Here is a 26,738-nt window from a genome sequence, read left to right on the forward strand (position 1 = left end):
TAATACACATTTTTCTCCATAAGGCATGTCACAACTTTTCTTGCATTCGGTGATGCTGGAAAACACTCTGGCAATACACTTGGGGGTCATTTTAAACAGCGAAATTACCAACAAAGAAACACAAAAGATTTTAAAAGTGGCACTAAACAGATTACAAAAAGGATGGTTCTTTACAGTCTGACAGCTAAAATAAGAGGCAAAGCATTACCCTTTTTGACCTCAGCTGGGAACATACACATAGGACAACTCAAATTTTTGCTACTATGGACAAGCACAGGAATGAGCACAAAACTGCCATGAACAGATTTGGGGGTTACAATTACATTTTAATGAGTAGTCAAATTTGCACATACAGAATCTGTGAATGAGAATTGGATGTATTTACGAATTGTGTATCTGATAAGAGTGTAACATTCAGAATATATGAAAAACTCAACAACAAAAGGTGGCCCAATTAAAAACTTGGCCAAGGACTCAAATAGACATTTTTCCAAAGAAGATATACAAATGATCAATGACCACATAAAAGATGCTCAGTATCATTAGTCATTAGAGAGATGCAGATCAAAACCACAGTGAAGTATCACTTCACACCTACTAAGACAGTGCTAACGATAATCTTAAACACTGAAAATAAAAGGTGTTGGTGAGGATACTGAGAAATCAGAACCCTGTACACTTCTGGTAGAATGTAAAATGGCTACAAACAACTGTACAAAATATCTGATGGTTCTCAAAAGGTTAAACATGAATTACTATAAGATTCAGCAATTCCACTCCTAGATATGTACCCAAAAGAACTAAAAAGAGGGACTCGTCTTCTGAGTTGTATGCTGATGTTCACTGCCGCAATTTTCCAGCCCCAAATGGAAACAACCCAAGTTGAGCACACACACACACACACACACAAACATACATGTGCGTGCATATTCAGTCATTAAAAAGGAACGAAATTCCGATATATGCTATAATACAAATGAACTTAGAAAACATTATGCTAAATGAAATAATTCAGACACAAAAGGACAAGGATTGTATGACTCCACTGATTTGAAATATCAAGAATAGGCAAATTCATAGATAATCTAGAAAGCAGATTAAAGGTTACCGGGGTTATGGGGAGGGGGGCAATGGAAAGTTATTGCTTAACAGTTACAGAGTTCTGTTTGGGATGATGAAAAGTTCTGGAAATAGTAGCAACAGTTGCCCAACATTGTGTAGATAATTGATGCCACCGAACTGTACGCTTAAAAATGGATACAATGGCAAATTTTATTATATTTTACCACATTAAAAAATTCAGTTAATAAAATGAAAAAATCACTGAAAACTACTAATCACTGCTAATTTTTTTATTTTGTATTCAAGGACACAGTCAACCAGGAGAGAAAAGTTCTTTGCTCTGTCAAATAAATATATTTAAAAGCTAGCAAACATCAGAGCAAAGTGCCAAGTCTATAAAAGAGACGGGGGAAATTACTAATAGTTATTTACAGCTATACAAAATTAATATATTGCAAGGGAAACATAATATAAATATATTCAAAAGTTTCATTTCCAATACTTGACATTTCAAATTTTGAAAACATTAAAATTATTGTCAAACAAAACTCAGACCACATTGGCAATGGTTTAAAAAAGGGAGCAATTTAATCTTTATAATACAGAGTGCTTTAAGAAGTTTTTAAAGGTGTAAAAGAAAGAACAGTTTAGTGCATTAAATTGTTACAGTCTTTACATTGCTTCTCTTTAAAAAGTTAACAGTAGTATGAAAAAGCCACCCACAAAGCCAGCTGTCTGAGTGAAGAAATCAGCTAAACTGCAGCATTTTGGAATTACTAATAAAGCTATAGTTAAAAATGAAAAGTTTATAAAAATGAAAGCAGCATGCATAGTCAAGGCTTTTTCATAACATTTTCATTAGCTGACAAAACATTAAGGTAAAAACAAGAGCTTAATATGTATTATTCATTAAATTAGATAAAATAAACTGGCCAAGCCCACTACATCTGGTCATTCAGAGAAACATCTTTAAATCCAAAGCTAATGAAACTGAACATTTCTTCTATGAAGAAATCACATTTTGAAAAATGGTCCTATAGTCACAAAGAAAAGGATCCTTCTCAACACGAATGAACAGCACCGGTCTTTACAAAGTTTATGAGTTAGGAGGAACTTTCAGTCTCCTGAAATGGCAAGAGTTAACAGTTAACACTCCCATAATTCATAAGTGAAGAGCTAAGTTTTAACTCATTCTGATCAGAATTTTTTTTCTTTATTCACTGAAATTGTTACACAAAGTAGAATTTTACCGAAAGATACTTTTTGAAAGCTCTGATCTGACACCTGTACAAACATTTCTGATTTCTCTATGATTGTAAGAAAAGAGTAAGTTAACATTTACTACATGATTCCTTTTCACATTTTTGGTACAACGTTTATTTCAGAGTTTCACCCTCTTGAAATTCCTATGCCAGTTTCTTTCCCTTCTTCAGTACTGATTATGTTCGGTTTAAAAAAAAAGCTAATTCAGTTTCTAATGAAAAATAGTAATGGAGTATCACAAGTAGTAATAGTGGTATCCATGAATGTGTTCAATGAAAGGTCCAATCATTAAGTGCCAATGATACCACAAAACCTCTTTGCTCCAACATATGTCAATAGTTTTTTACTTACATCAAAATTATATAAACCCATGCACAACTCTTAATCTTAGTGCAGGGCCTGATAAATGAGACACAGAAATAAATCAGATTTTTCTTTTTCCTGCTTCTAACAATTTTTACTCTGTAAAATGTTTGGTCACTGAAAGCTATAGGCTTAGTCACATATCAAAGAATACAGGCAATAAGGCCCATCTTACGACACATACAGTATTAAGCTGAAAAAAATATGAGGACAAGCTCTAGTGGTCATTAAACTTCCTCAGAAAGTCTAAGAATCAGAATGTCTCCATCATACCAGAATAAAAATGTACTGTATTAAAATCTGAATTTTTACAAGTTTTTTTTTTTAATTAGTGTTCTATGTACATTGCAGGACTTCTGCCATTTGCAGTAGTTTAACTTTGGCACAACACTGAATTCCATTTCTTTTGGGTATTGGATCCTATTTTTTGAGATTGTATATGCCCCCAAACGTTTTCAATGTCATCAAAGATTGGGCCATTCACAGTAAATCAGACATCTGGAGTTGAAGAATTGATTCTCCTCCAACGTTTTAGGCAGCTATAAAAGAAAAACATAATAAAAAACTAAACTTTTTAAGATAACCATATTTTAACATTTTCCACTTTTAGGAACAAAAATTATATAAATTAGCCATTAAAATGCATCCTCTGTATCCTTCTGGAATCCTCTGTATTATTAATCCTGAGATCACTTGCCATATGTATCTTATTAACATATAATGCAGTAGATTTTCTGTGCAACTCCAGTGTATATGTTTTGCATATACCAGATTTGCTTATAGACATTTTTCACCTACATGTAATAATTTATAAAAAAAATATTCATAGGATTGTAATATATGTGATATATAGTAAATCCTATTTACTATAGGGTTAGTAAAATAAGTACTATATTTATAATAAACAGACAATGAAATCTAAAAACTCTTACATTCTTTTCTATTTATATACAAGGCTAGCTTGTGCAAAAGAGATATATATTTACCACTTTTTCCTGGAACTATTTTGGAAAGGTTTATTTGTAAATAAACCATACTTAAATGAAGAAGTATTTAAACAAAATTTAGTGTATCATTTCATAAGATGAAAAATTATTTTGTTAAGCCAATGATACCTTGCTGATTAATGGGTTTTATAGTTTTAGACTTCTGCATATTTTAAAAGCAGAGCATGCCAATGTATGTACCACAAAAGTCAGGTAAATGTATATTATATAACTTTTTTGAAAACCATGGCTTTATGTGAATCTTCTGATCATAGTGTCCATTAGCATATTCATATATAACTTAAGAACCATCCACAAACTTAAAAGTAAGGTCAAACTAAGCTATAGAAAAAAGTTCACATTATTTTTAGAATAAGATTCTAATTCCCTCCAAAATCGCTGCAGAGGTTACTACAACACAACAACAACAATTCACTGCAGCAACAAATCTGTTGATGTAATCTTGGCTGAGTGTACATTCTTATGTTTAGCAATAAAAAAAGCCTGTTAAAAATATTTTCTGCATCTGTGTTAGAAGCAAGCCTGTCCTGAAGGTTTCTGACATAAGGAAATGGAGGTCAGTGTTTCAGGATATAGCCATACAAGACTGCTTAACTTCTTGTGACTCATAAGGATACATTTAGGCTCTAAAACATGGAATAAGATTCATTCTAAAATATGTGCATTTTTCTGTCTGAAAAAAAAAACTATTAATGAAAGAAAACCTGGAAAAAGACTGCTAAGCAATAAGAATAGTGCCTGGTACTTATTAAGCTCTCTATAAATAACTATTAAAATAAATAAAACCATGGAGGAAGGTGTAGGGAAATTAAGGAAATTCTGTGCAGAATAAGAGCATAAAAGTAGAGGATGGGGTAGAGATGCAAAAAGCTATGGAAATAAGTAAATATGCTCATATGAGGAGGGTCTAAGTCTTTTTTCCCTCCCCTGCTATTTGAAAATACTGCAGTGATTTCTATCAACAAGATGCTTTTGGACTACTGATGGACAGATACAAACACTTCATGACAACTGCACTATTTTTTAAGAGGTACAGACTTATCCTAGAACATGCCAAACCAGAGAGCAGAAAAGAAACAAACTATGCTACTGAATTCTGAAAGTATTCAAATTGAAGTTCTAATTCCAAATCAGATATCCGATTTGCAACTACAGTGAAATTTTAATTAATCCAATCTATAATAGAATTAAGATTCAAGGAACGTGCCAAACCTTTCAAATTTAAAGCACATTTTCTTGCACTTTTATGCCTACAGAGAGATATTTTTAACTTCCTGATGTGTTTTTGCTGGGCAGGTTTGTTTTATATTAAGTAATGAAAAGACATTTTAGGCAATGAGTTAATATCAAATCTGTTATTTACCACTGATCTCTAAAACAGAAATAATTTATATCATGGTTTTCAAAGATAGATGCCATCTAAGTGAACATGAAATTATATATTGCTTAAAACAGACCTTTGACTTTTAATAGAAAAATATTGAGTAATTTTAACACATAAAGCATTTTAAACTCTGGTTAAAAATCTGATAGTTTGGGGGCAATAAAACATTAAAAAAGATACCCATTTTCACCTAGTTCCCTAAAACTGAGCAATTCTCACCCCTGTGGTAAGTCTTTCTTCAGTATATTTTCCCTCCTCTTTTTAGTTTTCATTTTTTAATTCTTTCCTTAAATAAGCAAAAAGTGAAGCTTTAGTGAAGGAGGGTTGCAAGAAATATAAAACATTTTAGTTATCTTTAGTATGTGTTAATCTCCACCCCGCCACCAGTCTTCCTTCTTGGAGAATGGGTAACTTTCCTTTTTTAAAACAAAGCAAAAAAACATTTCACATAAAAAATAAATAATTCAGGCAACATAAAACTCTATATAATAAACATAATCAACATAAAATCAGGCTACACATGATAATCATGTATCTCTTGGGCTACACTCATGGCACATAGTCCTCTTATTGGGCATTAGAGAAACTATTTTAGTAAAAACACTGTCAAAGGTGAAGATGACAGATATAAGGTGGCTGTTCTAAATGTATGTGGTCAGTGAATATACACTCAGATTAAAAACTTACATTTCAGTCATCTGATTTAGAAAGCTTCCGCTTCACATGTCGTGGGGGTTCCCAAGTGTCACTGTCATCTGTTTCTTCTTCCTCCTCTTCCTGATCATCAATAACTTCATCTTCCTCCTCGTTTTCCTCAAATAATTCTATACCTAACTCCGATCTTCTCTGTCTTTCGGCAAACCATTCTCTGACCTGCTCGTAACCCATATGTGATCTGTTAACAAGTTCATCGAGGTCTTGCTCATTAAGAAATTTGTGCTTCAGGTAATAATCCTTAAGTATTGCAGTTCCAGTTTTAAATTTGATGAGGGACGGCCCCCTGTCCCAGTTGTTCATTCTCTTGCCTCCTCTGGGCCGCCCGCGAGGTCTTCCTCTCCCCCTGCCTTTTGGTCTCCCTCTCCCCCTTTTCCTAAGAGAAGACAGACCATTCATGCTACTTGAATTGGCGCTTTGATAGTAGTAGTACCATTTTAAGTTTCCATTTTTCCAAGCATAACGGGTGTCCCCAAACCAACTAACTATGTCTGTTCTAGCAAGCCCGCTTTCTTCAGCCAGCTTGTCATACTCTTCTGGTGATGGCCACTGTGTTCGGACAAATGCGCTTTTAAGCATGTGCAGCTGCTCGGGTGTTTTTTTACATATCTTGCCAGTACTCCCTGACTTAGGTGCACTAGACTCATCTCCAGGAGAAGTTTCTCCAGCTTCTTCTTTGGAACTACCTGCATTGCTTTCCTCTACTTCCACTTTCTCTTCCTTTAAAGCTTTTGATTTCTTCTTCTCTGTAAACCAAGCATCAATTTCCCTTCTGGTGAGTTTGGTTTGCGCTCTTAACCTATTTAGTTCTTCTTCTGTAAGTACGGAACTGTTGAGAAAACTTGCTTGAAGGGCACGAAGCTGCTCCGCTGTCTTCTCTTTAAACTTCTGGGGAGTAAAGTCAGGAAAAGGATTCCAGGACTGTTTCTGCTGTGAAGTCACAACAGCTGGGGATTCTGTGGTTTCATCGCTCGAGTCTATGATGATAGTGGCAGAGGAGTCATTGTTGAGATGTAAGCACTGATTACTCTTTGAATTTCTCTGGTTGTACCTTGTGTCACTAAACCATTTTTTAATCTCTCCTTTGGTCAGTCCTGTGATTTTCATCAGTCTGATAATTTCAGCATCATGGGGAAACTGATTCTTCAGGTAGCTGACTTTTAATTCTGCCAGCTGCTCTTTAGTCTTTTTAGCCCGAATGCCAAATGAATCAGGGTTTGCCAATGTGGCTTCGTGTTTGACCAGCTGAGAGGATGGGACTGCTGCTGTTGCTGGCTTGGTTTCTGTGGTTGGCTGAGTAGTGGGGACCTGACTTTTCTGTACATTCGTTTGACTTGGAACCCCTGCCACTGTCAAGGCTATAGGTGCTGTTACTGGCAAGGTGTTCGTGCCACCTACCTGTGTGAGGACCAGACCCGGCTGGCCAACTATTTGGCATGTCTGTAAGATAGATGGTAAACCATTACTTCCCGCGGAGATGTGGGTAGGAATGACAGTTATGGTCTGAGGTACAGTGTGTACTGTTCCGTTGAATTGTTTCCTCCTTGCCTCCTCTACTTCCTCGGGAGTCCAGCTAACACCGTGTTTTAGACGTTGGGCTGAAAACCATATCTTGATCTGTTCCTCTGTATATTTTGCTTGAGCAGAAAGAACAGTTATCTCTGACATTGTTGGATAAGGGAATTTGTTGTAGGTGTTAAGCAAAAGGGGGTTGTTATCCAATGCAGCATTGTAGGTAGGAATGCTATTAACAGGGATTAGGACTTTGGGAATCAAACTGGAATTCTGCTGAGCTGATACTGCCGTGATCACCTGTGCTAACCCAGGAAGAACTGCTGCTGGGGCCACAACCGTGCTGGCAGCATGTGGGTGGATTCTGTTTACAACAGAAGTACTTGCATTCGATTCAGAAGCTGAAGAGCTTGGATTTTCCGCAGTTTCTTCTCGGTCTGGTTTGATTTCATTCTCTTTCTCTTCCGGAACGTCTTCAGCTGAATTACGATGAACTGTAATCCGTTTGTTCTCCACTTTATTTTTCATCATTTTCATGATAGGAGTTTTACTGATAGATATTCCTGAAGAAGAAACCTCTGTAGATTCAGCTTGCTCTGAATTCTCCTCCTTAACAAAACTACCATCAAAAGTCAGATCATTTATTGTTTGTTCAAAGATTGTCTGGTTATTTCGTTTTACCATAGTCAACTTAAAATTCTCTTCTCCTGGGTGATATTTCAGATTATGCTCAGAAAGTGCATCATACCTTTTGGTAAGAAAATTGCATTCAACACAAACATAGGATGAGTTTAGCACTACATTGGGATGTTCTGAATCCACATGAAAAGTAAACATATTTAGATCTGGAGTTTGGAAAGTACAGTATTTACATTCATAGCCACCTTCAACCTTTTTATTTTGCTGATTGTCAGAATCCACGGACTCACGAACTTCTTCATCACTTGAGACACTTTCTGTCCTTGTGTTTTCTATAGGTGTAAGTACAGGCGGACCTTCATCCAAATCTGATACCAACTCGAGGTCTGGATCCTGTTCACTGGCAAGGACCATGCAGGGAGTCGTAGATTTTCGCCTGCTTGCCATTCTGATGTTATGGGGGGGAAATCTCAGTGGTGATTAAAAAGCATTGGGGCTTAAAACTGTTCAGTATCCTTCATTTGAAAACAATGGCTTTTGGTTCTTCAAGTCTGTCTTTGTGCTCAACAAGTCTCATTAGCAGCTTTTTCATGGTGCAATCAAGTAAAGAGCTTATGGTTGGCAAATAAAATACTGCAGAACTGCTGAAATTTTTGAAGCACAACTCCAATCACCTATATTAAGATAAATTAAAAAACGTTTTAAAATGAGTGGTTATGATCTTTTCAACAAATTACAGCTCTATTTCACTTACGTGAAGTTGTTGCAGAGCTCAGTTATAAAGATGTAGAATAAAACTAGAACCAGAAAAAAATTTCTCTGAGGATCAAAATAGATGTCTCCAAGCCAGCTCACTGATGGTCACATACTGTACCTGATGGGTCAGCCCGCAGGCTTGTGTGTATTTGGATTTTTCAGCCAGCCGGCTATATATTGGAAGGGAAGGGGAAGAAAGTGTCTCCTTTAGCAGGCACTCTCAATGTGAAATGATTGTCTGTTAACAGGGGAGGAACTTTAGAACTATAAAAAGCAGCCACAGATACTCAAAACTATGACCACTAAGTGTATAAAGAATTCAATCCATCAGTTATGCCCTGTTCTTCCTCCTGGTCTGTCTTACCATCCCAAAAGCATGCCCAAGTATGGCAAAAGCAGCAAAGGTAGAATATTAATGATCAAGGTTTCAGAATTATTATCTTCATCATTCTCCACAATGCTATCAGAATTTGTAAAACATGTCTAATCATATCAGTTTCCTGACTCAAAGCTTCTAATGGGTCTCTAATGCTGAAAGAATGAAGTTCAAACTTCTAAGGCCCCATGTAGCTCCCTCCACGTCCTGGCTGCAACCTCAATTTTCTTCCATCTCTCTCCTGACTCCTATTTCCTTATGTTTTAGGCACAGAACAGAAATGATTGCTGCTCCAGGGACTCCCATGCAGGCCATTCTTTGTGTACGAATGCTTGTGTGTGCTCACATTGGGTGTGACAATCTCTCAGATCTGTCCTATAGATCACCCTTAGCTTGGGCCAACCTCTTTTCCGGTTTATTTTCTAATCTATCACTTACTGTATTGCACCAAAGGAATGTTGCATTTCTGTCCTGAAACTTCCACTCTCCTTACTTTTTTCCTTCTTTTTTAAAGGGATAACTTTCCTGAGACGTAACAAAGCTCTTGAAACTCGATGGAGCCAGTTTCCTTTATACCTTCAATCTAGCTCGCTCAGCTGAGTTGTCTTGACTGACTTCTCATTCATTTCTGTATTCCCTTTGGTATACAGAAGCCTGGAAGGGGGTTTCCCTGGTGGTTCAGTAGTAAAGAACCTGCCTACCAATGCAGGGGACACTGGTTCAATCCCTGGTCCTGGAAGATCCCACATACCACAGGACAACTAAGCCTGAGAACCACAGCTACTGAGCCTGTGCTCTAGAGCCCGGGACCCACAACTATGAAGCCCTTGTGCCTAGAGCCCATGCTCCACAACAGGAGAAGCTATTGCAATTAAAAGCCCATACATTGCAACTGGAGAAAGCCTGCATGCAGCAACAAAGACCCAGTGCAGCATAAATAAATAATAAATCTTTGATTTAAAAAAAGAAGCCTGGAAGTAAGGACTCACTAAAAGCTTATTAACCTGAAATAGGGTTTCCTAGTGGTCTAGTGGTTAGGATTCAGTGCTTTCACTGTCATGGCTTAGGTTCAACCCCTGGTTGGGGAATTAAGATCCTGCAAGCTCAGTGGCATGGCCCCCTCCCTACCCCCCAAAAAATGCTACCTCCAACCTGAACTAGAATGAACAGAAAGAGAGTCCTATAAAACTCAAAATTCCCTAAAGGTATCACTATGTGAACAAAGCTAAAATTCACAAGAAAAACCCTGAATCATCAAGAAAAAGTGAAATACTTTCATACGAATACATTTTAATACTTTTGCACACAAAATAGTTAAAATAAAATTTTGATGCTAAATCGGTTAAAGTTGGTGTGCTTCTAAAGTCTAAAACAAATGGAAATGAATACAATAAATGGTATCACTTATTTTCTACCACAAAGGAACTATTTTCATTTACTAACATAGTCCTTGTACTAGCTGAACTGAGGAGAAAAAGTTTATTTCAATGATTATAAAGCAAAACTAGGTCTCCATGCGGAGAAGGCAATGGCAAGCCACTCCAGTACTCTTGCCTAGAAAATCCCATGGATGGAGGAGCCTGGTAGGCTGCAGTCCATGGGGTCGCTAAGGGTCGGACACGACTGAGCGACTTCACTTTCACTTTTCACTTTCACACATTGGGGAAGGAAATGGCAACCCACTCCAGTGTTCTTGCCTGGAGAATCCCAGGGACAGGGGAGCCTGGTGGGCTTCCGTCTATGGGATCACACAGAGTCGGACACGACTGAAGTGACTTAGCAGCAGCAGCAGCAGCAGCAGCAGGTCTCCATGACTCAGTAAAAGGAGAAACATTTTTAGGAAACAGAGCTGTCCAAAGAGAGAATATCCTGCACCTTTGAAGGTGCTAAGATCCTTCTTACTAGGATTATTCAAATCATACTACATTTCCATTTGATGCATCCAAGCAACAGATGGAAAGTTGGACTAATTATCTCTTGTTCTCTGATTTCTCGTATTACAAAATAAAAAGCATCAGTTTAGTAATAATAGTAATATCAACAGTCCAAAACCTACTCTCAAAACTGTCATTGTTGGCAGGGGAGGATGGATTGGGAGATTGGGATTGACATATATACACGATTGATATTATGTATAAAATATATAGCTAATGAGAGCATACTATACAGCACAGAGAACTCCACTCAGTACTCTGTGGTGACCTAAATGGGAAAGAAATCCAAAAAAGAGGTGATATATGTATATGTATGGCTGATACACTTTGCTATACAGTAGAAACTAACACAACACTGTGAAGAAACTATTGTTGTTTAGTTGCTAAGTGGTATCCGACTCTCCTACAACCCTGTGGACTGTAGCCTGCCAGGCTCCTCTGTCCATGGGATTTCCCAGGCCAGAATATTGGAGTGAACTGCCATATCCTCCTCCAGAAGATCTTCCCAACCCAGGGATTGAACCTGTGTCTGCTGCACTGCAGGTGGATTCTTCACCACTGAGCCACCAGAGAAGCCTTATACTCCAAAAAAGAATTAATTTTTAAAAGTGTCATTGTTTTTTCTATAAAAAAATCTTTGATTTCTAAGGGAACATAAATCCATCACTGAGATTTAAAATTACTTAACTGCTATAAATTAAGATAATTCCATCTTTCCTATTCAATTTAATAGGGAACACTACTATTTTTGATCATTTTTTTTCTCATTAGAAACAAGGATTTCCTCAAATAGTTTTAAGTAAGTGGAAGAGTAACAAACGAGCATCACCCACATTTCTGACAGTGAAGGAGAACTACTGAAAGGAAGGGGAGTAAGCTATTTTCTGACTTATTCTCCTAGAACCTTAGATGATATTTAGATGGGGTATATTAAAAGTTTTAATGGAGGAGTTTGGGGCTTCCCTGGTGGCTCAGAGGTTAAAGCGTCTGCCTCCAATGCGGGAGACCTGCGTTCGATCCCTGGGTCGGGAAGATCCCCTGGAGAAGGAAATGGTAACCCACTCCAGTATTCTTGCCTGGAGAATCCCATGGACGGAGAAGCCTGGTAGGCTACAGTCCACGGGGTCGCAAAGAGTCGGACACGACTGAACGGAACGGACGGAAAGGAGGACTTTTTCTTGAAGTGGTGGTTTTGAAACTTTGTTATAAGCAAGAAAGCCCTTTCTTCAAACACAATTCTATGAGGAGCCCAAGTATGCTGCTGCTGCTGCTGCTGCTGCTAAGTCGCTTCAGTCGTGTCCGACTCTGTGCGACCCCACAGACGGCAGCTGACCAGGCTCCGCCGTCCCTGGGATTCTCCAGGCAAGAACACTGGAGTGGGCTGCCATTTCCTTCTCCATAAAACTGATTAAAGAATATAGCTATCTGACTGGAGAAGTAGAGAAGCTAAACTTCTGACCCCATCCCATGGACCCCACAATCGCTGCTTTCACCTCTGATGGGTTCTGAGATGTATTTGAAGCCTTTGCCTTAAAAACATAAATAGTTTCATCATAGATCCTCAGCTTGCCAGTGCTAAGCCATGAAATGTGATATCTAAAGTGAATTTAATGTGTCCTTGTAGGCTGTTTCACTGTAAAAGACAGGCTTGGAGCACCCTGGAATAGAACAGGGTAGCCCCTACTAATAAGAGATACAGAAGAGAAACGGGAGGAGCTAAGATACTTTTATTATTTTGGTTCTGTAGCTCTTGGGTTAAACTTATTTTTCATCCTATCTAGTATAAATATAGGAATATGCTACCAAGTTGTACTTTTATTTCTTTTCCTTATAGCTCACTAGCTCAGAATGGTCAGTTTGTAAGAACTGAAACAGATATACAATTTTCAGAGTATTTTCGATAAAGTCATGAAAATAATAAAATATGCATATATTATAACCTAATGATATATACATTCAGCTGTGCTTTTTCCCTTTGAAAGCACTGGTTTTTGAGGAATTTGAAATTTATAAATTATAAATTAAATTTATTTAAATTAAAATTTTTACATTAAATGTATAATTTTAGAACTATAAATAAGTTACTTAAAAAAAAGGAAAAATCCTCGGTAATGCAAAAGACTAAAAATCTTATTCTCTTCGGTATCCTAAGTTGTCTCAACCTGGGTTACTTCTATACTTGACTACGTAGACCTGGGAAATACTCTTTCCTCTTTACTCCTAAAACTGCCCATCTTTTGCTAACAAAACCATAATCAGTACATTATTTAACACTGAGAACTTCCAAAAGTGCCTTGAGATTTGGCCCAATGGCTCAATTCTATTATTATGTATATAACCTAAAAATAAATCAAAGCACAAATAAAGGCAGCCTCATGGTCCTTATTTTATAGTCATAATTTGAGGGGAAGCAGGGACCTCAGTACAATCTTCCCATTCTTCATGGAAGAAGAAACCCACCCAAGGGAATAAATTCACAGAGGCTTTGTGGTAAAGGCTAAAACCACAGGTTTTAGAGTCTCCTCTGTACTCAGTAGTTAGGTGACTGGAAAAGTTGCCCAATATCAGCCTCAGGTTTCTCATCTATAAAACCAAGATTCTTCAGTTCAACAAATTCACTGAACAACTATTTGTTGAAGGTCAACCATGTGCCAGGCACTGTGTTGGGCACTAGCATTACAGCAGTCACCAGGATAGATAGTCTCTGGTCTGCCAGGTTCTAGCTGTTAACAAGGAAAACAGGCTTAAGCAATTACTTAGAATGACTATGATCAATGCTATGAGAAGAAGTACTGGGAACTATATAAGCACATTACAGGAGGCTTCTAGAAAAGAAGCAGAGAAGGTTGCCCTGGAGAAAATAAACATAGAAGTATTCCACCTCAGATACTGATCAAATAAAAATGCTTCACACACACTAGTATACAGTAGGTGCCTAATTAATGCTATGTTCCAGTCCCTGAAAAATTATTTGGGGAATGAATAAACACCATTTATTTACTATTATTCTCTTTCTTTCTATCTCTCATGCAGCTTAATCAGAAGACAAGGCACACAAATTGAATGTAAAAGCAAAAGGGGTGAACATGCAGAGTAAGAATTGCCATGATGTGGTTTCAATACATCTCATTACGGTATAATGGGGCTGAGACAGGAAAACTGCCATATAGAAATCACTATTAGCTGATACACATCTCATCCTCTCTTTGAAGGTCAACTCAAAACAGCTTAAAATCAATTTGGGAAACCTTGCACTATTTACCTGTAAAAGAGGGTTAGAGTCCAGTTGCACAACTGAGGAGCTAGGTGGCTCTGCAGTTAAACATAATTAAAGTGAAACCTGCCCATAAAAGAAAAAAACTATGCACTATATGCATATAGCACTGTAAATATAATTATGTTTGAACACCATTTTCAGTTGAAAGGTAGAGAAAGATGTTAAAAAATAATCAAATCAATTATCCTGCCATTAAAAATGATATTCAAAAAAGTAAAGAATATGGCAAAGTATCCATTTACTGTTAAATTTTTAATAATCAGAACAAAATCTGCATACTGACTATAAAATAACTATGGGAGACTATGTATGCATGGTGGACAAAGACTAGATGAAAACATTAAAAAATGAAAATTTCACATGAGATTATGGGTGAAATTTTTATGGTGTGTGTGGTATTTACATTTTCTTTAATAGTGTTATGACATTGCTTGATTACAAAATACAACAAACAGGGACTTCCCTGGTTTTCCAGTGGCTAAGACTCCATGTTCCCAACACAGGGGGCCTGGGTTCAATCCCTGGTCAGGGAAATAGATCCCACACACCACAACTAAAGATCCTGCAAGACTGGGAGCAGCCAAATAAATGAGTAAATATTCTAAAAACAAAACAACAGTTTCAAGGCCTTAAAATTGCAAATAGGCTAAACTATTTTTGTGGTCATTTGTCTCAAGTTGGAAACAAAATTTACTTTCTGTTTTTAAAGCAAAAACACGTGCTACCTAAACGTTTTTTCAGAGGGAGGAGGAATCTCTGAGTATGTATAGCATTCAGGTGTATTCCAGACATTCTGGAGGGCTGCCGTCCTATGGTCGAGAAATCAGACTGGTTCTAAGAGCCCGCAAGAGCACCCCTAGTCTCCAGAGAACAGATTTAGGCCAAGCCAGTTTCCATGGTTCTGTGTACTGGCTCTTCTCCTGAAGGTCCTTAATCAATTCATGATTCTTAATTCATGAATTACATCATATTTTCCCTGCTGCTGCTGCTAAGTCACTTCAGTCGTGTCCGACTCTGTGTGACCCCATAGACGGAAGCCCACCAGGCTCCCCCGTCCCTGGGATTCTCCAGGCAAGAACACTGGAGTGGGTTGCCATTTCCTTCCCCAATGTGTGAAAGTGAAAAGTGAAAGTGAAGTCGCTCAGTCGTGTCTGACCCTTAGCGACCCCATGGACTGCAGCCTACCAGGCTCCTCCATCAGAAAAGCATTTAATGGAAATAAAATTTATTTCATCACAATATAAAACTTTGGGGCGGTTCTAAAAGTAGTTCTTCTTACATGACTGGTAAGAATGTCTGTTTAGCTCTTCACTATATCTCCAGGGCCAAACACAGTGCCTATTAATATTTGTTGGGGCGGGGGGAGCTTTAAAATATATCTATATTTTGTATACATTTTCCTTCATTAAGCACTCATTTACTGAGGCGCTACACAAAACAATTGAGCTCGTTTTCACTGGTAAAATCCTTATTAACAAAATTACTTTAGTCATTAAAATATAAAAATATGCTCAAAAATATTCTCATATAAAACATTCTGTTTATTAAAATATAGCAATGGATGTTCAAAAATATTTACCAATTTATCTGTAATTCTATTGTAACAAATCAGTTTTATGTATGAATAGTGTACACCTAAATTTGTAGACTATATAGAAACAAAACAAGGGTGATAAATTCATTTCAAAGAATTAGTTCTATGGTGGAATTCAGGAGAAAATGGCTCACTTCTTATAAAGATGCTGCTGCTGCTGTTAAGTCACTTCAGTCGTGTCCGACTATGTGTGACCCCATAAACGGAAGCCCACCAGGCTCCCCCATCCCTGGGATTCTCCAGGCAAGAATACTGGAGTGGGTTGCCATTTCCTTCTCCAATGTGTGATAGACAAGTGCAAATCTGAACTTAGAACCATTATTTCTCTATAAGAGAAAACTATATTTTAATGATGTTCTATATTCTAAAAGACTTAAAAACAGGTTCTCAATGTAATACACTATAAAGTTAATGGATTGTTTCAAACTGTATGCTTAGCTCAAAAACAAAAGTATAAAAAATTTTATAATTGTACAGGGCCATAGCTACACTGAATTTCTAGGCCTCTATTTTTTGGCTGTCTTGTACTTTAAATTAAATGATTAACAGTTTATTGGCCTAGTTAGCCACAAAAGCATGTTATTTTGGTAAGATTTTATGTTTAGAAAAACAGACTTTGTTTTTTATGCCAATTCTGGGTCAAATAAGAACATTTAGAAGATTTTAGAAGATAACTATAATTTTTAAGTATCATGTTAGTTTTGACCTAGTACCAACTAAATAAACCGATCTTAAGGCCGCTAAAATACACAAACTGAGAATCCTTTGAAATCTGTATTCATACATATACTGAGAACTCTTAGGACTCTGTATTCAATTTAGTTTCACTTCTCCCTCTGTGAGTCAGAGTTCTGTTTAGCCAGCTGAAAATACTTACTTTTAGTGTTTGTATTCAAACTAAAAGTTACAAATCTACCAAAATCACAGAATGCCTGAAATAATAGTAGGAACAAAGAACAATGAATCCAAATGAAAACAAGGATATCTACCACTTTTTTTTAAAAAGGTATCCAAGAGGATACTTTTCTTAATTACAAATTGTTTTTGGTCTTTACATTGTAGAGGAATTTTTCAAAGCGTTAATGTTAAAATATTTAGAAACAACAGTCAAGTTCTTAAAAAAAATTAAGTGAGAAATCTGACAACCCAAATTTGTACCCACAACAAGAGTTTGTAAAAATTACTGTAAGCTGGAATCATTACCTGAGAGACAAGTTTCAATAAAATTGCCAAAATGGTCTCAAGATAATACAAATTCAAGTATCAAGGTGAATATAGACAGGAGTGAACGTGATCCAAGGAACAACATCTAAGAAACTGTGGCCAAAGATAATCTAATTTCAGAAGATCCCTTTGCTAATGCTAATTGGGGCTTAGAGGCTTAGAAACTCTATCCTCTCTACCTGTTTTTTCTACCTGAGAAAGCTGACTTTAATGCTGCTAAAGATTAAAAGCCTCTAAGATGGACAGATTTCTCGAGGCAAGCTCTGACCCCAGATTTGAGGAGTGAAATATTTTTTTGAGAGATCTTTAGGCCACTAACATCCTGGTGGTGTACCTTCTGCTGGCATGTAGGTAAGTATGTAACGTAATTTGACGGTAACGGTGAAACACAAACTAGTCATATAATGAAATATCTTATCTTTATTATTAAAGTTTGTGGATATGATCCAAAAGTTATTTTAGGCTGAAAGTAACTCCCCCCTACTTTTCTCAAGGTCGTGTATTAAATCTTTCACAGAAGTCTAACACAAGAATGCTATTCTTGATTCCAAGTGACATTATCACTGAAAGGCTGAAAAGTCATTCATCTGTCCATTATCTTCCCCATTTGTAAAATAAAGTAACTGCTACCTATTTTACTCAGGATACAATAATTCAATTTGAAGGATAATAGTAATTCGTACTGGTAATGTCAACTCGTAAAAAAACACAAAAAATGAAAGTGAACCACCACATTAATAGTTATGGAATCTTTCCTAGGACTTTCTGGAATGACCTGCAATAACAACTGGACTAAAGTATAAGTATTTCAAATAGCATAGTATGTAGTTTAATGCTTCTCAAAAAGCCAATTTATATCAAGTAAATAAAATATAAAAGTAATTATGTACAAATATATTTAAATAGTGGCATGCTTAACCTAAATCAAAGTATTTAATTATTAATATCTTAAATTTTATCATTGTAATTAACTATTATTAGAGATCTGTATACTGAAAATGTTTTCAGGAATTGTTTTTGAACTCTTGAAGCATTTTTCTGGATATAGAAAAAGAACAGTAAAATTTCTAGATAAATTTTTCCACCCAAAAGGTCTCTACCCTCCTGACCTTCAGATTTATTAAGAAGTGTGATGCTGTTTCCTTTCAAATTAAAGCAGCCAATACTCCTACATTTTTAAAGTTTGAAAGTACATTTCTTAAAAAAGAGTTAAGAATATATCTGCTGCTTTTTAAAGGAAACCTTTTAAGACTTTAGCCAAATATAGTATCACTATATTAACTAAGCACATTCTGTCTCCAAGTTTTACCACAACAGAAGGACGGAACACATACCTGCCACAGTCTCCTCCCCATTCTGTTCTTTGTCACGGAAGGGTGTCCCTTCAAACTAGGAGGTGTTTAGCTCAGGCCATCATTATCAACAGGTCCAAAGTACCTATCTGCCATCACCTACAAAGAAAGTAATAACGCTTTACTATTCTAGATATGATTCAGTCTTATTAGGAAACTTTAAGCCTATGCTTTGGTTTTTTAAAAGTAAATATAACTTTAAGAAATTAATTTCCTAATAGAAATTTTAAAAGAATCATCGAAATGCCAAACTCAGTAAGATATGAAAACTTAAAAATATATTTATATTTTATAAAATAACCAAGTCACTATTATACTGTCTTCAATACAGATTTTCAAAATGTGAAAAAAAAATTTCAAAATGTGACTATATGCAGGGTATAATATGAAAGCTGAGATGAAGAAATTGAGAATTGTAAACATATGGTATATCTGATACAATGATTGGTGTTTGTTTTTGCAACAAAGTTACTACTAAATGATTTTTCAATGAGCGCATTGTCAAACATTAGATGGTACAAACTGAAAATTATTCTCTGAAAACTCAGATTTGAGTCTAAAAATGCTGTGGTATATTACTCAGAGTAGGTAAACCAATCAGGAGAATTAAATAAAAACTATCATTGTTTGTCATATTAAATAACAGTAAATCATGCTTTTGAAGAGTTGAAGGATTTCTGTTATTGTTCTTTAAGCCCCGAAGTTCTGTAAACCACAGTGAATGAATATTCAGTTCAGTTCAGTCCAGTCGCTCGGTCGTGTCCGACTCTTTCCGTTCCGTTCCGTCGCTCAGTCGTGTCCGACTCTTTGAGACCCCGTGGACTGTAGCCTACCAGGCTTCTCCGTCCATGGGATTCTCCAGGCAAGAATACTGGAGTGGGTTACCATTTCCTTCTCCAGGGGATCTTCCCGACCCAGGGATCGAACCCGGGTCTCCCGCATTGCAGGCAGACGTTTTAACCTCTGAGCCACCAGGGAAGCCGACCCCATAAATCGCAGCACGCCAGGCCTGCCTGAACATCACCAACTCCCAGCGTTTACCCAAACTCATGTCCACTGAGTCGGTGATGCCATCCAGCCATCTCATCCTCTGTCGTCCCCTCCTCCTCCTGCCCCCAATCCCTCCCAGCATCAGGGTCTTTTCTAATGAGTCAACTCTTCTCATGAGGTGGCCAAAGTACTGAAGTTTCAGCCTCAGCATCTGTCCTTCCAATGAACACCCAGGATTGGTCTCCTTCAGGATGGACTGGAATGAATATCAAGTAGGGTGATTTCCCTCAATACCTTTTCTTTTTGATTCCTCCTATTATGACACACAACTTTATGAAGAGCCCTTTTAAGATAAGAAATCATGTAAACACACCAGTCCTTTAGTAAAATACTTGTAGGCTGAATAGTTACACTGTTTTCATAAAAAGCACTGTTTTCTTGGTGGGCCCGGTGAAGCAATCCTGTTCTGTTGGTAGCCTGCTGCTGCTAAGTCGCTTCAGTCGTGTTCAACTCTGTGCGACCCCATAGACGGCAGCCCACCAGGCTCCCCTGTCCCTGGGATTCTCCAGGCAAGAACACTGGAGTGGGTTGCCATTTCCTTCTCCAATGTGTGAAAGTGAAAAGTGAAAGTGAAGTCGCTCAGTCTTGTCTGACTAGTAGCGACCCCATGGACTGTAGCCCACCAGGCTCCTCTGTCCATGGGATTTTCTAGGCAAGAGTACTGGAGTGGCTTGCCACTGTCTTCTCCGGTTGGTAGCCTGCTGCTGCTGCTGCTAAGTCACTTCAGTCATGTCCGACTCTGTGTGACCCCATAGATGGAAGCCCACCAGGCTCCCCCGTCCCTGGGATTCTCCAGGCAAGAATACTGGAGTGGGTTGCCATTTCCTTCTCCAATGTGTGAAAGTGAAAAGTGAAAGTGAAGTCGCTCAGTCGTGTCCGACACTTAGCGACCCCACGGACTGCAGCCTACCAGGCTCCTCCATCCATGGGATTTTCCAGACAAGAGTACTGGAGTGGCTTGCCATTGCCTTCTCCGAGGATTCTACAATTTCATTTCCTGGTGTCTCCTTGTTCGAACACTCCTTAGCCAGTCATCTATAGGATGTGGACTAGAAGAAAGGATAGGAAACAGCTGCCAAAAGTAGGGAGGTTATTGTCCAAAATGAATTATTAATAATATTATAGGAAATTGATAACCTATTTGAATCCATTCTTAAATCACACAGTAATTGCAAGATGTTTTACTGAACAAGAGTCTACTGAGAAGAGCTGCCAAGACATGCACATGGCAAGCAGAGAATCAACAAACGAGTTCCTCAGTATTTCTGGATGAAAAGCACACTTACTTGACATTATTTCAATTTCTGGTACTGGGATTACTTTAGGATACCTCTCTAATTCAAAGTATCTTTTTAAAATTTGGGATTAAACTTCAAAAATTAAAAAAGTCATCTTGACCATTTATATTATGTAATAAAACAGATTGGTTATTTTGGCAGGAGAGGATGGAAAGGAAATAAAGATGTGAAGGATTTGGGCTTTGGAATCAGAGTGCATGGGTTCAAATCCCAGTTCTGTCACTTACCAGCTGTGTGGTCTTGGATAAGCCACTTAGCCTCTCTGTGGCATAGCCCCCTTATCTGTAAAATGGGACTAATGATAGTATCTACTTAATAGGGGTGCTGTAGGCATTGAAAGGAATAATACATGTAAAGTGCTTGGAATATTTGCTGGCACATGGTATACCTACAAATTGGACTTTTTCTGACTCTTACTTAGGGTAATAACTTTTAAGTTATACAACAAAGAAAGTCTTTGTTTAAATTTTGCTAAATTTTGAGATTCGCATACTGTTCTGTGTCAGTTATACTTCAAAATACAAACAAACCCATAGAAAAAAAAGATCAGATTTGTGGTTGTCAAGGCAGGGTAGGGAACTCTGGGAGGGGAATTGGATGAAGGTGGTCAAAATCTACAATCTTGCAGTTTTAAAATGTGCCATGTGCTCAGTCGTGTCTTACTCTTTTCGACTCCATGGACTGTAGTCTGCCAAGCTCCTCTGTCCATGGAATTCTCCGCCAAGAATATTGGAGTGGGTTGCCATTTCCTTCTCCAGGGGATCTTCCTGACTCAGGGATTGAACCCCCGTCTTCTGTGCTCCTGCATTACAGGCGTATTCTTTACCTGCTGAGCCATTAAGTAAGTACTAAGGATATACTGTACAACATGATAGATGTAATTAACACTGTTGGATGTATATGAAAGTTGTCAAAAGACTGAATCATAAGAGTGCCTATCACACATACACACAATTTGCTAAATGCTGAAACAGTATAAACTCTTTCAAAGTCCACAAAACAATTTTATTTTCCATTTCATAGCTTTGAGCATATTAAGCAGTGTTAGAATAAGCTGGCTTTAACAGGTAGACATTGATCAATCACAATTTATGCCTCCAACCCCAACATACACATATTTTCTCTGATCTAAGCCTCAAGATGAATCATTAATATATGACACATTTAAGGGGTGTTTCAAAGAACGAATAAGCTTTTGATATAAATAATCTTATCATAGTAATAAAGAGAAATTGTTATTTTTTCACCAACCCCCACTCCCAAGTATAGTACAAGTCCAGCCAAGTTTTAACAAATTTCTTTTTTTTTTATACAATATTCAAAGGTAAAGGGAATAAACTTAGTAAAGAAGAAAAGCATAATTATTAGTGAAGTGCCTAGAAATATCAGAATACTCCTATGTCCTTTCATTCTTCACAACAAAAAAGAGAAAGACCTTTAGGAAGGGGAAAAAGGGAGCCAGAAATACTAAGAGAAATATTAAATCACTAAAATTTAATGACAAAGTTATTTTATTTTAAATGATAAATATGTATATATCTACTTTAATGTTTTAATTTTTTAGATAAGCTTTGATAATATAATTTTTAAATCTAAATTTCAAAGCTGAAAATAAAAATCCTGCATAAAAAATGATTTATTCAATTTTGACTCCCTTGAATAAATGTCATTCTTAATTTGCTCATACATACTTCTTTTTCCAAAGTATATCATCTTATTTATTTAGACCAAAGGTACATAAGACCATGTTTATAACTTTTAAGTACATTACAGTATACTGATTATATAAACTGCAAAGATCAAGTACCCTTTAAGACCAAAACCTGGCAACCTACATAAAAACTTACCTAAGTATTTGCTTTAAAAATAAATTAACTGTATAAAATACAAATCTCCAAAATATAAATGCAAACGTGTATATCCTGATTGGTAATCTAAATCAGCAGCTTCAGTCATACAAACTTTGTTACTTACCACTATGACTATATTTGAGCAATGGGACACAATAATATTAAGGATTAAAAGCTAGTACCATAGTTTTTTCCCTTCAAATAAATGTAATTCAAGTTACTTTTGAAATTACACAGACTGATTTAAGAGGATTTTAAGTGAGAAAAAATTTAAACATACAAATGAATGAGTCATACTGACTAGTACTACAAACAGTGCAATAGATATTTCTGGACATCTCCCTGAATTGATTGAATATGATTAGATTAAAAACTAGCTTAGGCACTGAAATTTCTACACTGTCAATATTCAAATAAGAAGTCTTTTGAGTCTAAATCCACAATGGTATAATGTACATAAAAAGGTTATTTCCTAAGCTACACTTAGAATCATTTTAGTAATTTTAGGAGTACTTCCATTTAAGTATAAAGCAATAACTGAAAGCAAACTAGGTCCCAAACACCACATTTTTGTGCCAATTTAACACTTCAAGAAAGAAAATGTATAGTATGTCATAATATCACCTTCAGTCTCAATATAAAATATAATAGGGGAAAAAACCTCCAAAGTGAGCCACCTCACCTACTAACAAAAGAACTGTAAACCCCCCAAAAACCAATAACAACAAAACAACATAAAGAATTGTAAAACTTAATTCACATTTATTGAAAAAAAGAACTTAGAAGTATCATTAAAGGTGAAATAGTGGGACATCATTCATGAACTGTCCTCCAGTCCAGTGAAATAATCAACTCACTTGATTGGAGTGATGTCTACTAAGGAGAGCTCACCAGCACAGGAACATTTATGTTTTCAGCCTTACCATATTTTGAAACCATCTGGCAGCAATGCCTTTCTGGTTCACCCAGCCTAATCTGTTCAGAATTGAATATAAAACTAGACCTACGTGCACTTTGGGGAAAACAAAGAACAGCACACATGAATAATAATGTTCTAAATGTGCAGCTCTAAACTAGTTTATACTCGAAAGGTGTTTTTAAAAACATTTCTATTGAAGACGTTAAAGCTCTTTTAAAAATAATAGAATGGTTCAATAAATCTGTATGAATCATGGCTGTAATCAGTTACCCAAGTCTTAAATTCTTTTTTCTGATTTTAATCCTGATCACTAAATAAACCATCTGAAGAGATTACTCTACAAAGAGTTACTGATAAATGAAACACTATCAATTCTATAATGAAAGAACCCAAGGTTTTTTACAACTTTGCACAAAATTAGTCTGCTTAGCCCTAAAATGCTCAGAGGAAGGGGGGAAAAACTAAAAGAAAAAGAAAAAAATACTCATGAAAGCCCCCCACCTTTTTTTTTTACATCCTGTTACGGCATTACTGTTTCTGGCAGCACTTACATTTCTTTTGCTTAAAATCAAGAGTCAGAACTGCTACCCAAGACATTAAAAGAAAAAAAATCTAAGAATGTGCTAGGGTCAATATCCCTGTTAAAACCAAATTCCATCACCCTCACCAACTGGCATAAAAACAAGCGACTTTTTCAGGATAATTTTTCAGAAGCAAGGATAATTCACACAGTATATATAACACAAGTTAAAGCTTTCAGAAAAAGACTGAGAAACAATGACCAATACCAACGAATCTTAAGGTGCGTGCCTGTAGGTTAGGCACACACAAACATTCCAACCCAACAAATAGTCACTGTTTCTGGGATAAAGCTGCTTCTCCCTCCCTCACTGGGAACCACTCTATTTCTCAATCCTGTGATTTTCCCTTTTCAGATAAACTCTCACTCTCCAAGAGAACTGCTTCTTCCTTTCAAGTTACATGAAATCCCAACTTAAGCACGTTACATACAAATTCTCTATCAGTAGTGTTCCAGACATGTTTTCTCCCAGCAAAGATGAGCCCCTTCACACGTTTTTCTTTACAGCTGGGGTGAGATGACAGAAAAGTGCTGTGGCATTCCTGCTATGCCCAATCTCTTCCCCACATCCCTCCTCTATCCATCCCCTTTCCCGCTTCTTAATCCTCCTATCCGGAATCTCTCACTGAAGCCCTGCCAGAGAGTTTGATCCTTCCCTAACCTAAGTTAAGGATATGCAACGGAACCTTTTTCTTCCTGGGGTTCTGCTTTTCCCTTACTGTTACCCACAGAGAGATGGGGAGGGATGTATTGGAACAAAGAATTTCAAGTCCCTTTCTCTAGAACTTTGGTGTAAATACACAGGGAAAGGGCATCCACCAGGGCTCTTCTTTACTGCCATTTGACATCCTTCCTCTCAGAGCTCCTTCCTAGCCCCTCATTCCCCGCAAAGGTCAGGAGCTTGTTCCCTTCAGGCCCAAAGGCTCGCAGCAGTCCCTGGTCAGCTTCCCAGTCTCCCTCCTGAAAGGGACGGATAACATTTCCATTCTCTTTCATCAACTTCTCCTTAAGTCCCAGGGCTTCTTCAAAACATAATATAGCTAAGGACTCAACTCTGAGTCTTGCCCTGAAATGGGCGCCCAGCCTTCTCTGAAGTGGGGTAGAGCCTCTCCCCGAAGGGTTTCTGGGGGCTCCAACCCCAATGCCAGTGCGCTCAGCTCCAGCAAGAGAATCTCTCCTCTCAGGGAGGCTGAGCCCCCACGAGGCCACATGGCCCCGCAGGTCAGGACTCCCGATCTCTCTCCCCTAGTACCCTCAACACTGCTGGGGTGGTCCACCCCTGCAGCGCCTGCCCCCCTTCTAAGGAGACCCCGTTCTCACTCCCGTCAACAATCCCAAGTTGCTCAGTCCTCTCGTAGGCAGGCGGGCTGAGATTTTTTCTTAAAGAGCCCACCCCCAGCTCCTGCCACAGCCGCAGAGACCCGGGAGCGCAAAGGAGGCTCGGGGTCTGTCCCCCGACGGCGATCCCGACCCAGGTAGGCCCGGTCCTTGCCCCTCGGACACCCCGCGCCGGTCCGTCCTGCCACCCGCCGCGCTGAGCGCACTCAGCCCCCCGGGGGCTCTGCCCCGGGGCCGCCCTCCCCCGTCCCGCCCGCGCGCCGCTCGCCTTCCCGGCCCGCCGCACCGGCCGCGAGCTCTGCGCTGCCAGTTCCCACCCGTAGCCCCGGACTCCCTGGGCCGCTCGTCTTGGAGCCCGCTCGGGCCGCTACCTGCAGGGGCCGCCGCGCCTCTCAGAGCCCCGCCGCCGCCATCTTGCATTTCAAACCGGCTGCACTTTTCAGGGAGTCAACTCTGACCTGTGAACCCTATACCCGGAACCGCTCGGTGGGCCGGCTCACGGCTTCGGCTGCGCGGCGGACCCGGCGGAGCGCAGAGAGTCGGGGGTGGGGGTGCGAGGCGAGGCGCGCGCCCCAGCAGCTGACGGGGGCGGGAGGGGGGAGGGGAAGAGCCGGCCGAGGCGGGGCCCTCCCGCGCGCGCCCTCCGCGCGCCCCCACCCCGCTCCGCGCCTGGCTCTCCACCCCGGGACCCTGCTGCTCCCCTGGGGTTCGACCCGGGTCTCTGCCCCAGGGATTGGCGCACGGCGGGAGGTAGGGAGCCGCCCCGCCCCTCTGTCAACAGAAGCCCCGCCCCCGTCTACGGAAGCCACACCCTCTGTCAACAGAAGCCCTGCCTTCTCCAGGTCTTGAAGCGGCCCCGCCCCCTTGCCGGTGATAGCTCCGCCTGCTATTGGCAGAAGCCCGGTCTTCACTCAGGTCAATCCAGAAGGCACCTCGGCTTCTGCCAGTTGTGGCCCCGCCCCCTAGGCGCTCCGCCTTCCTAGTGTCACCGCTGGATCGCGAGAAACGCCCCTTGTCATCATGAGCTCCATTTGGTGGCAATACTACCCCAAGCCCCGCCCGTTTCGGCGGGAGCCCCACCCACTGTCAATAGAAGCCCCGCCTTCCTGAGACCCTTCTTGAGTCTAGCCTGAAGCCCCACCTTCTGTCAATTGCCGCCCCGCCTCCCCTTGCCTCCTATTCGGGCAAAAGCCGCCCCTCCACCGTCTGACACCGAAAGTTCGGTTCAACCTCACTTGGAACCGCC

At 38.8% G+C, this 26,738-nt stretch overlaps 1 protein-coding gene across 2 annotated transcripts; it reads right to left on the minus strand.

Moving 5' to 3' along the window:
* Positions 1-1,253: 1,253 nt before the first annotated feature.
* Positions 1,254-26,226, minus strand: ZHX1 (zinc fingers and homeoboxes 1). 2 transcript variants are annotated; one of them, XM_055432046.2, is made up of 4 exons: positions 25,951-26,226; positions 18,440-18,556; positions 5,767-8,618; positions 1,254-3,227 (listed from the first exon to the last, which is right to left on the minus strand). In XM_055432046.2, the coding sequence occupies exon 3, from the start codon at positions 8,389-8,391 to the stop codon at positions 5,770-5,772; it is 2,622 nt and encodes an 873-aa protein (XP_055288021.1). In that variant the 5' UTR covers positions 8,392-8,618; positions 18,440-18,556; positions 25,951-26,226; the 3' UTR covers positions 1,254-3,227; positions 5,767-5,769. The 2 variants fall into 2 exon arrangements, with proteins under 2 accessions (XP_055288021.1, XP_055288020.1); XM_055432045.2 differs by having other exon boundaries at positions 25,864-26,226.
* Between the last annotated feature and the right edge of the window lie 512 nt (positions 26,227-26,738).

Source organism: Moschus berezovskii, chromosome 16 (genome assembly GCF_049115385.1).
Source record: "Moschus berezovskii isolate FMDL1 chromosome 16, NW_MosBer_1.0, whole genome shotgun sequence".
Classification (NCBI taxonomy): Eukaryota; Metazoa; Chordata; class Mammalia; order Artiodactyla; family Moschidae; genus Moschus; species Moschus berezovskii.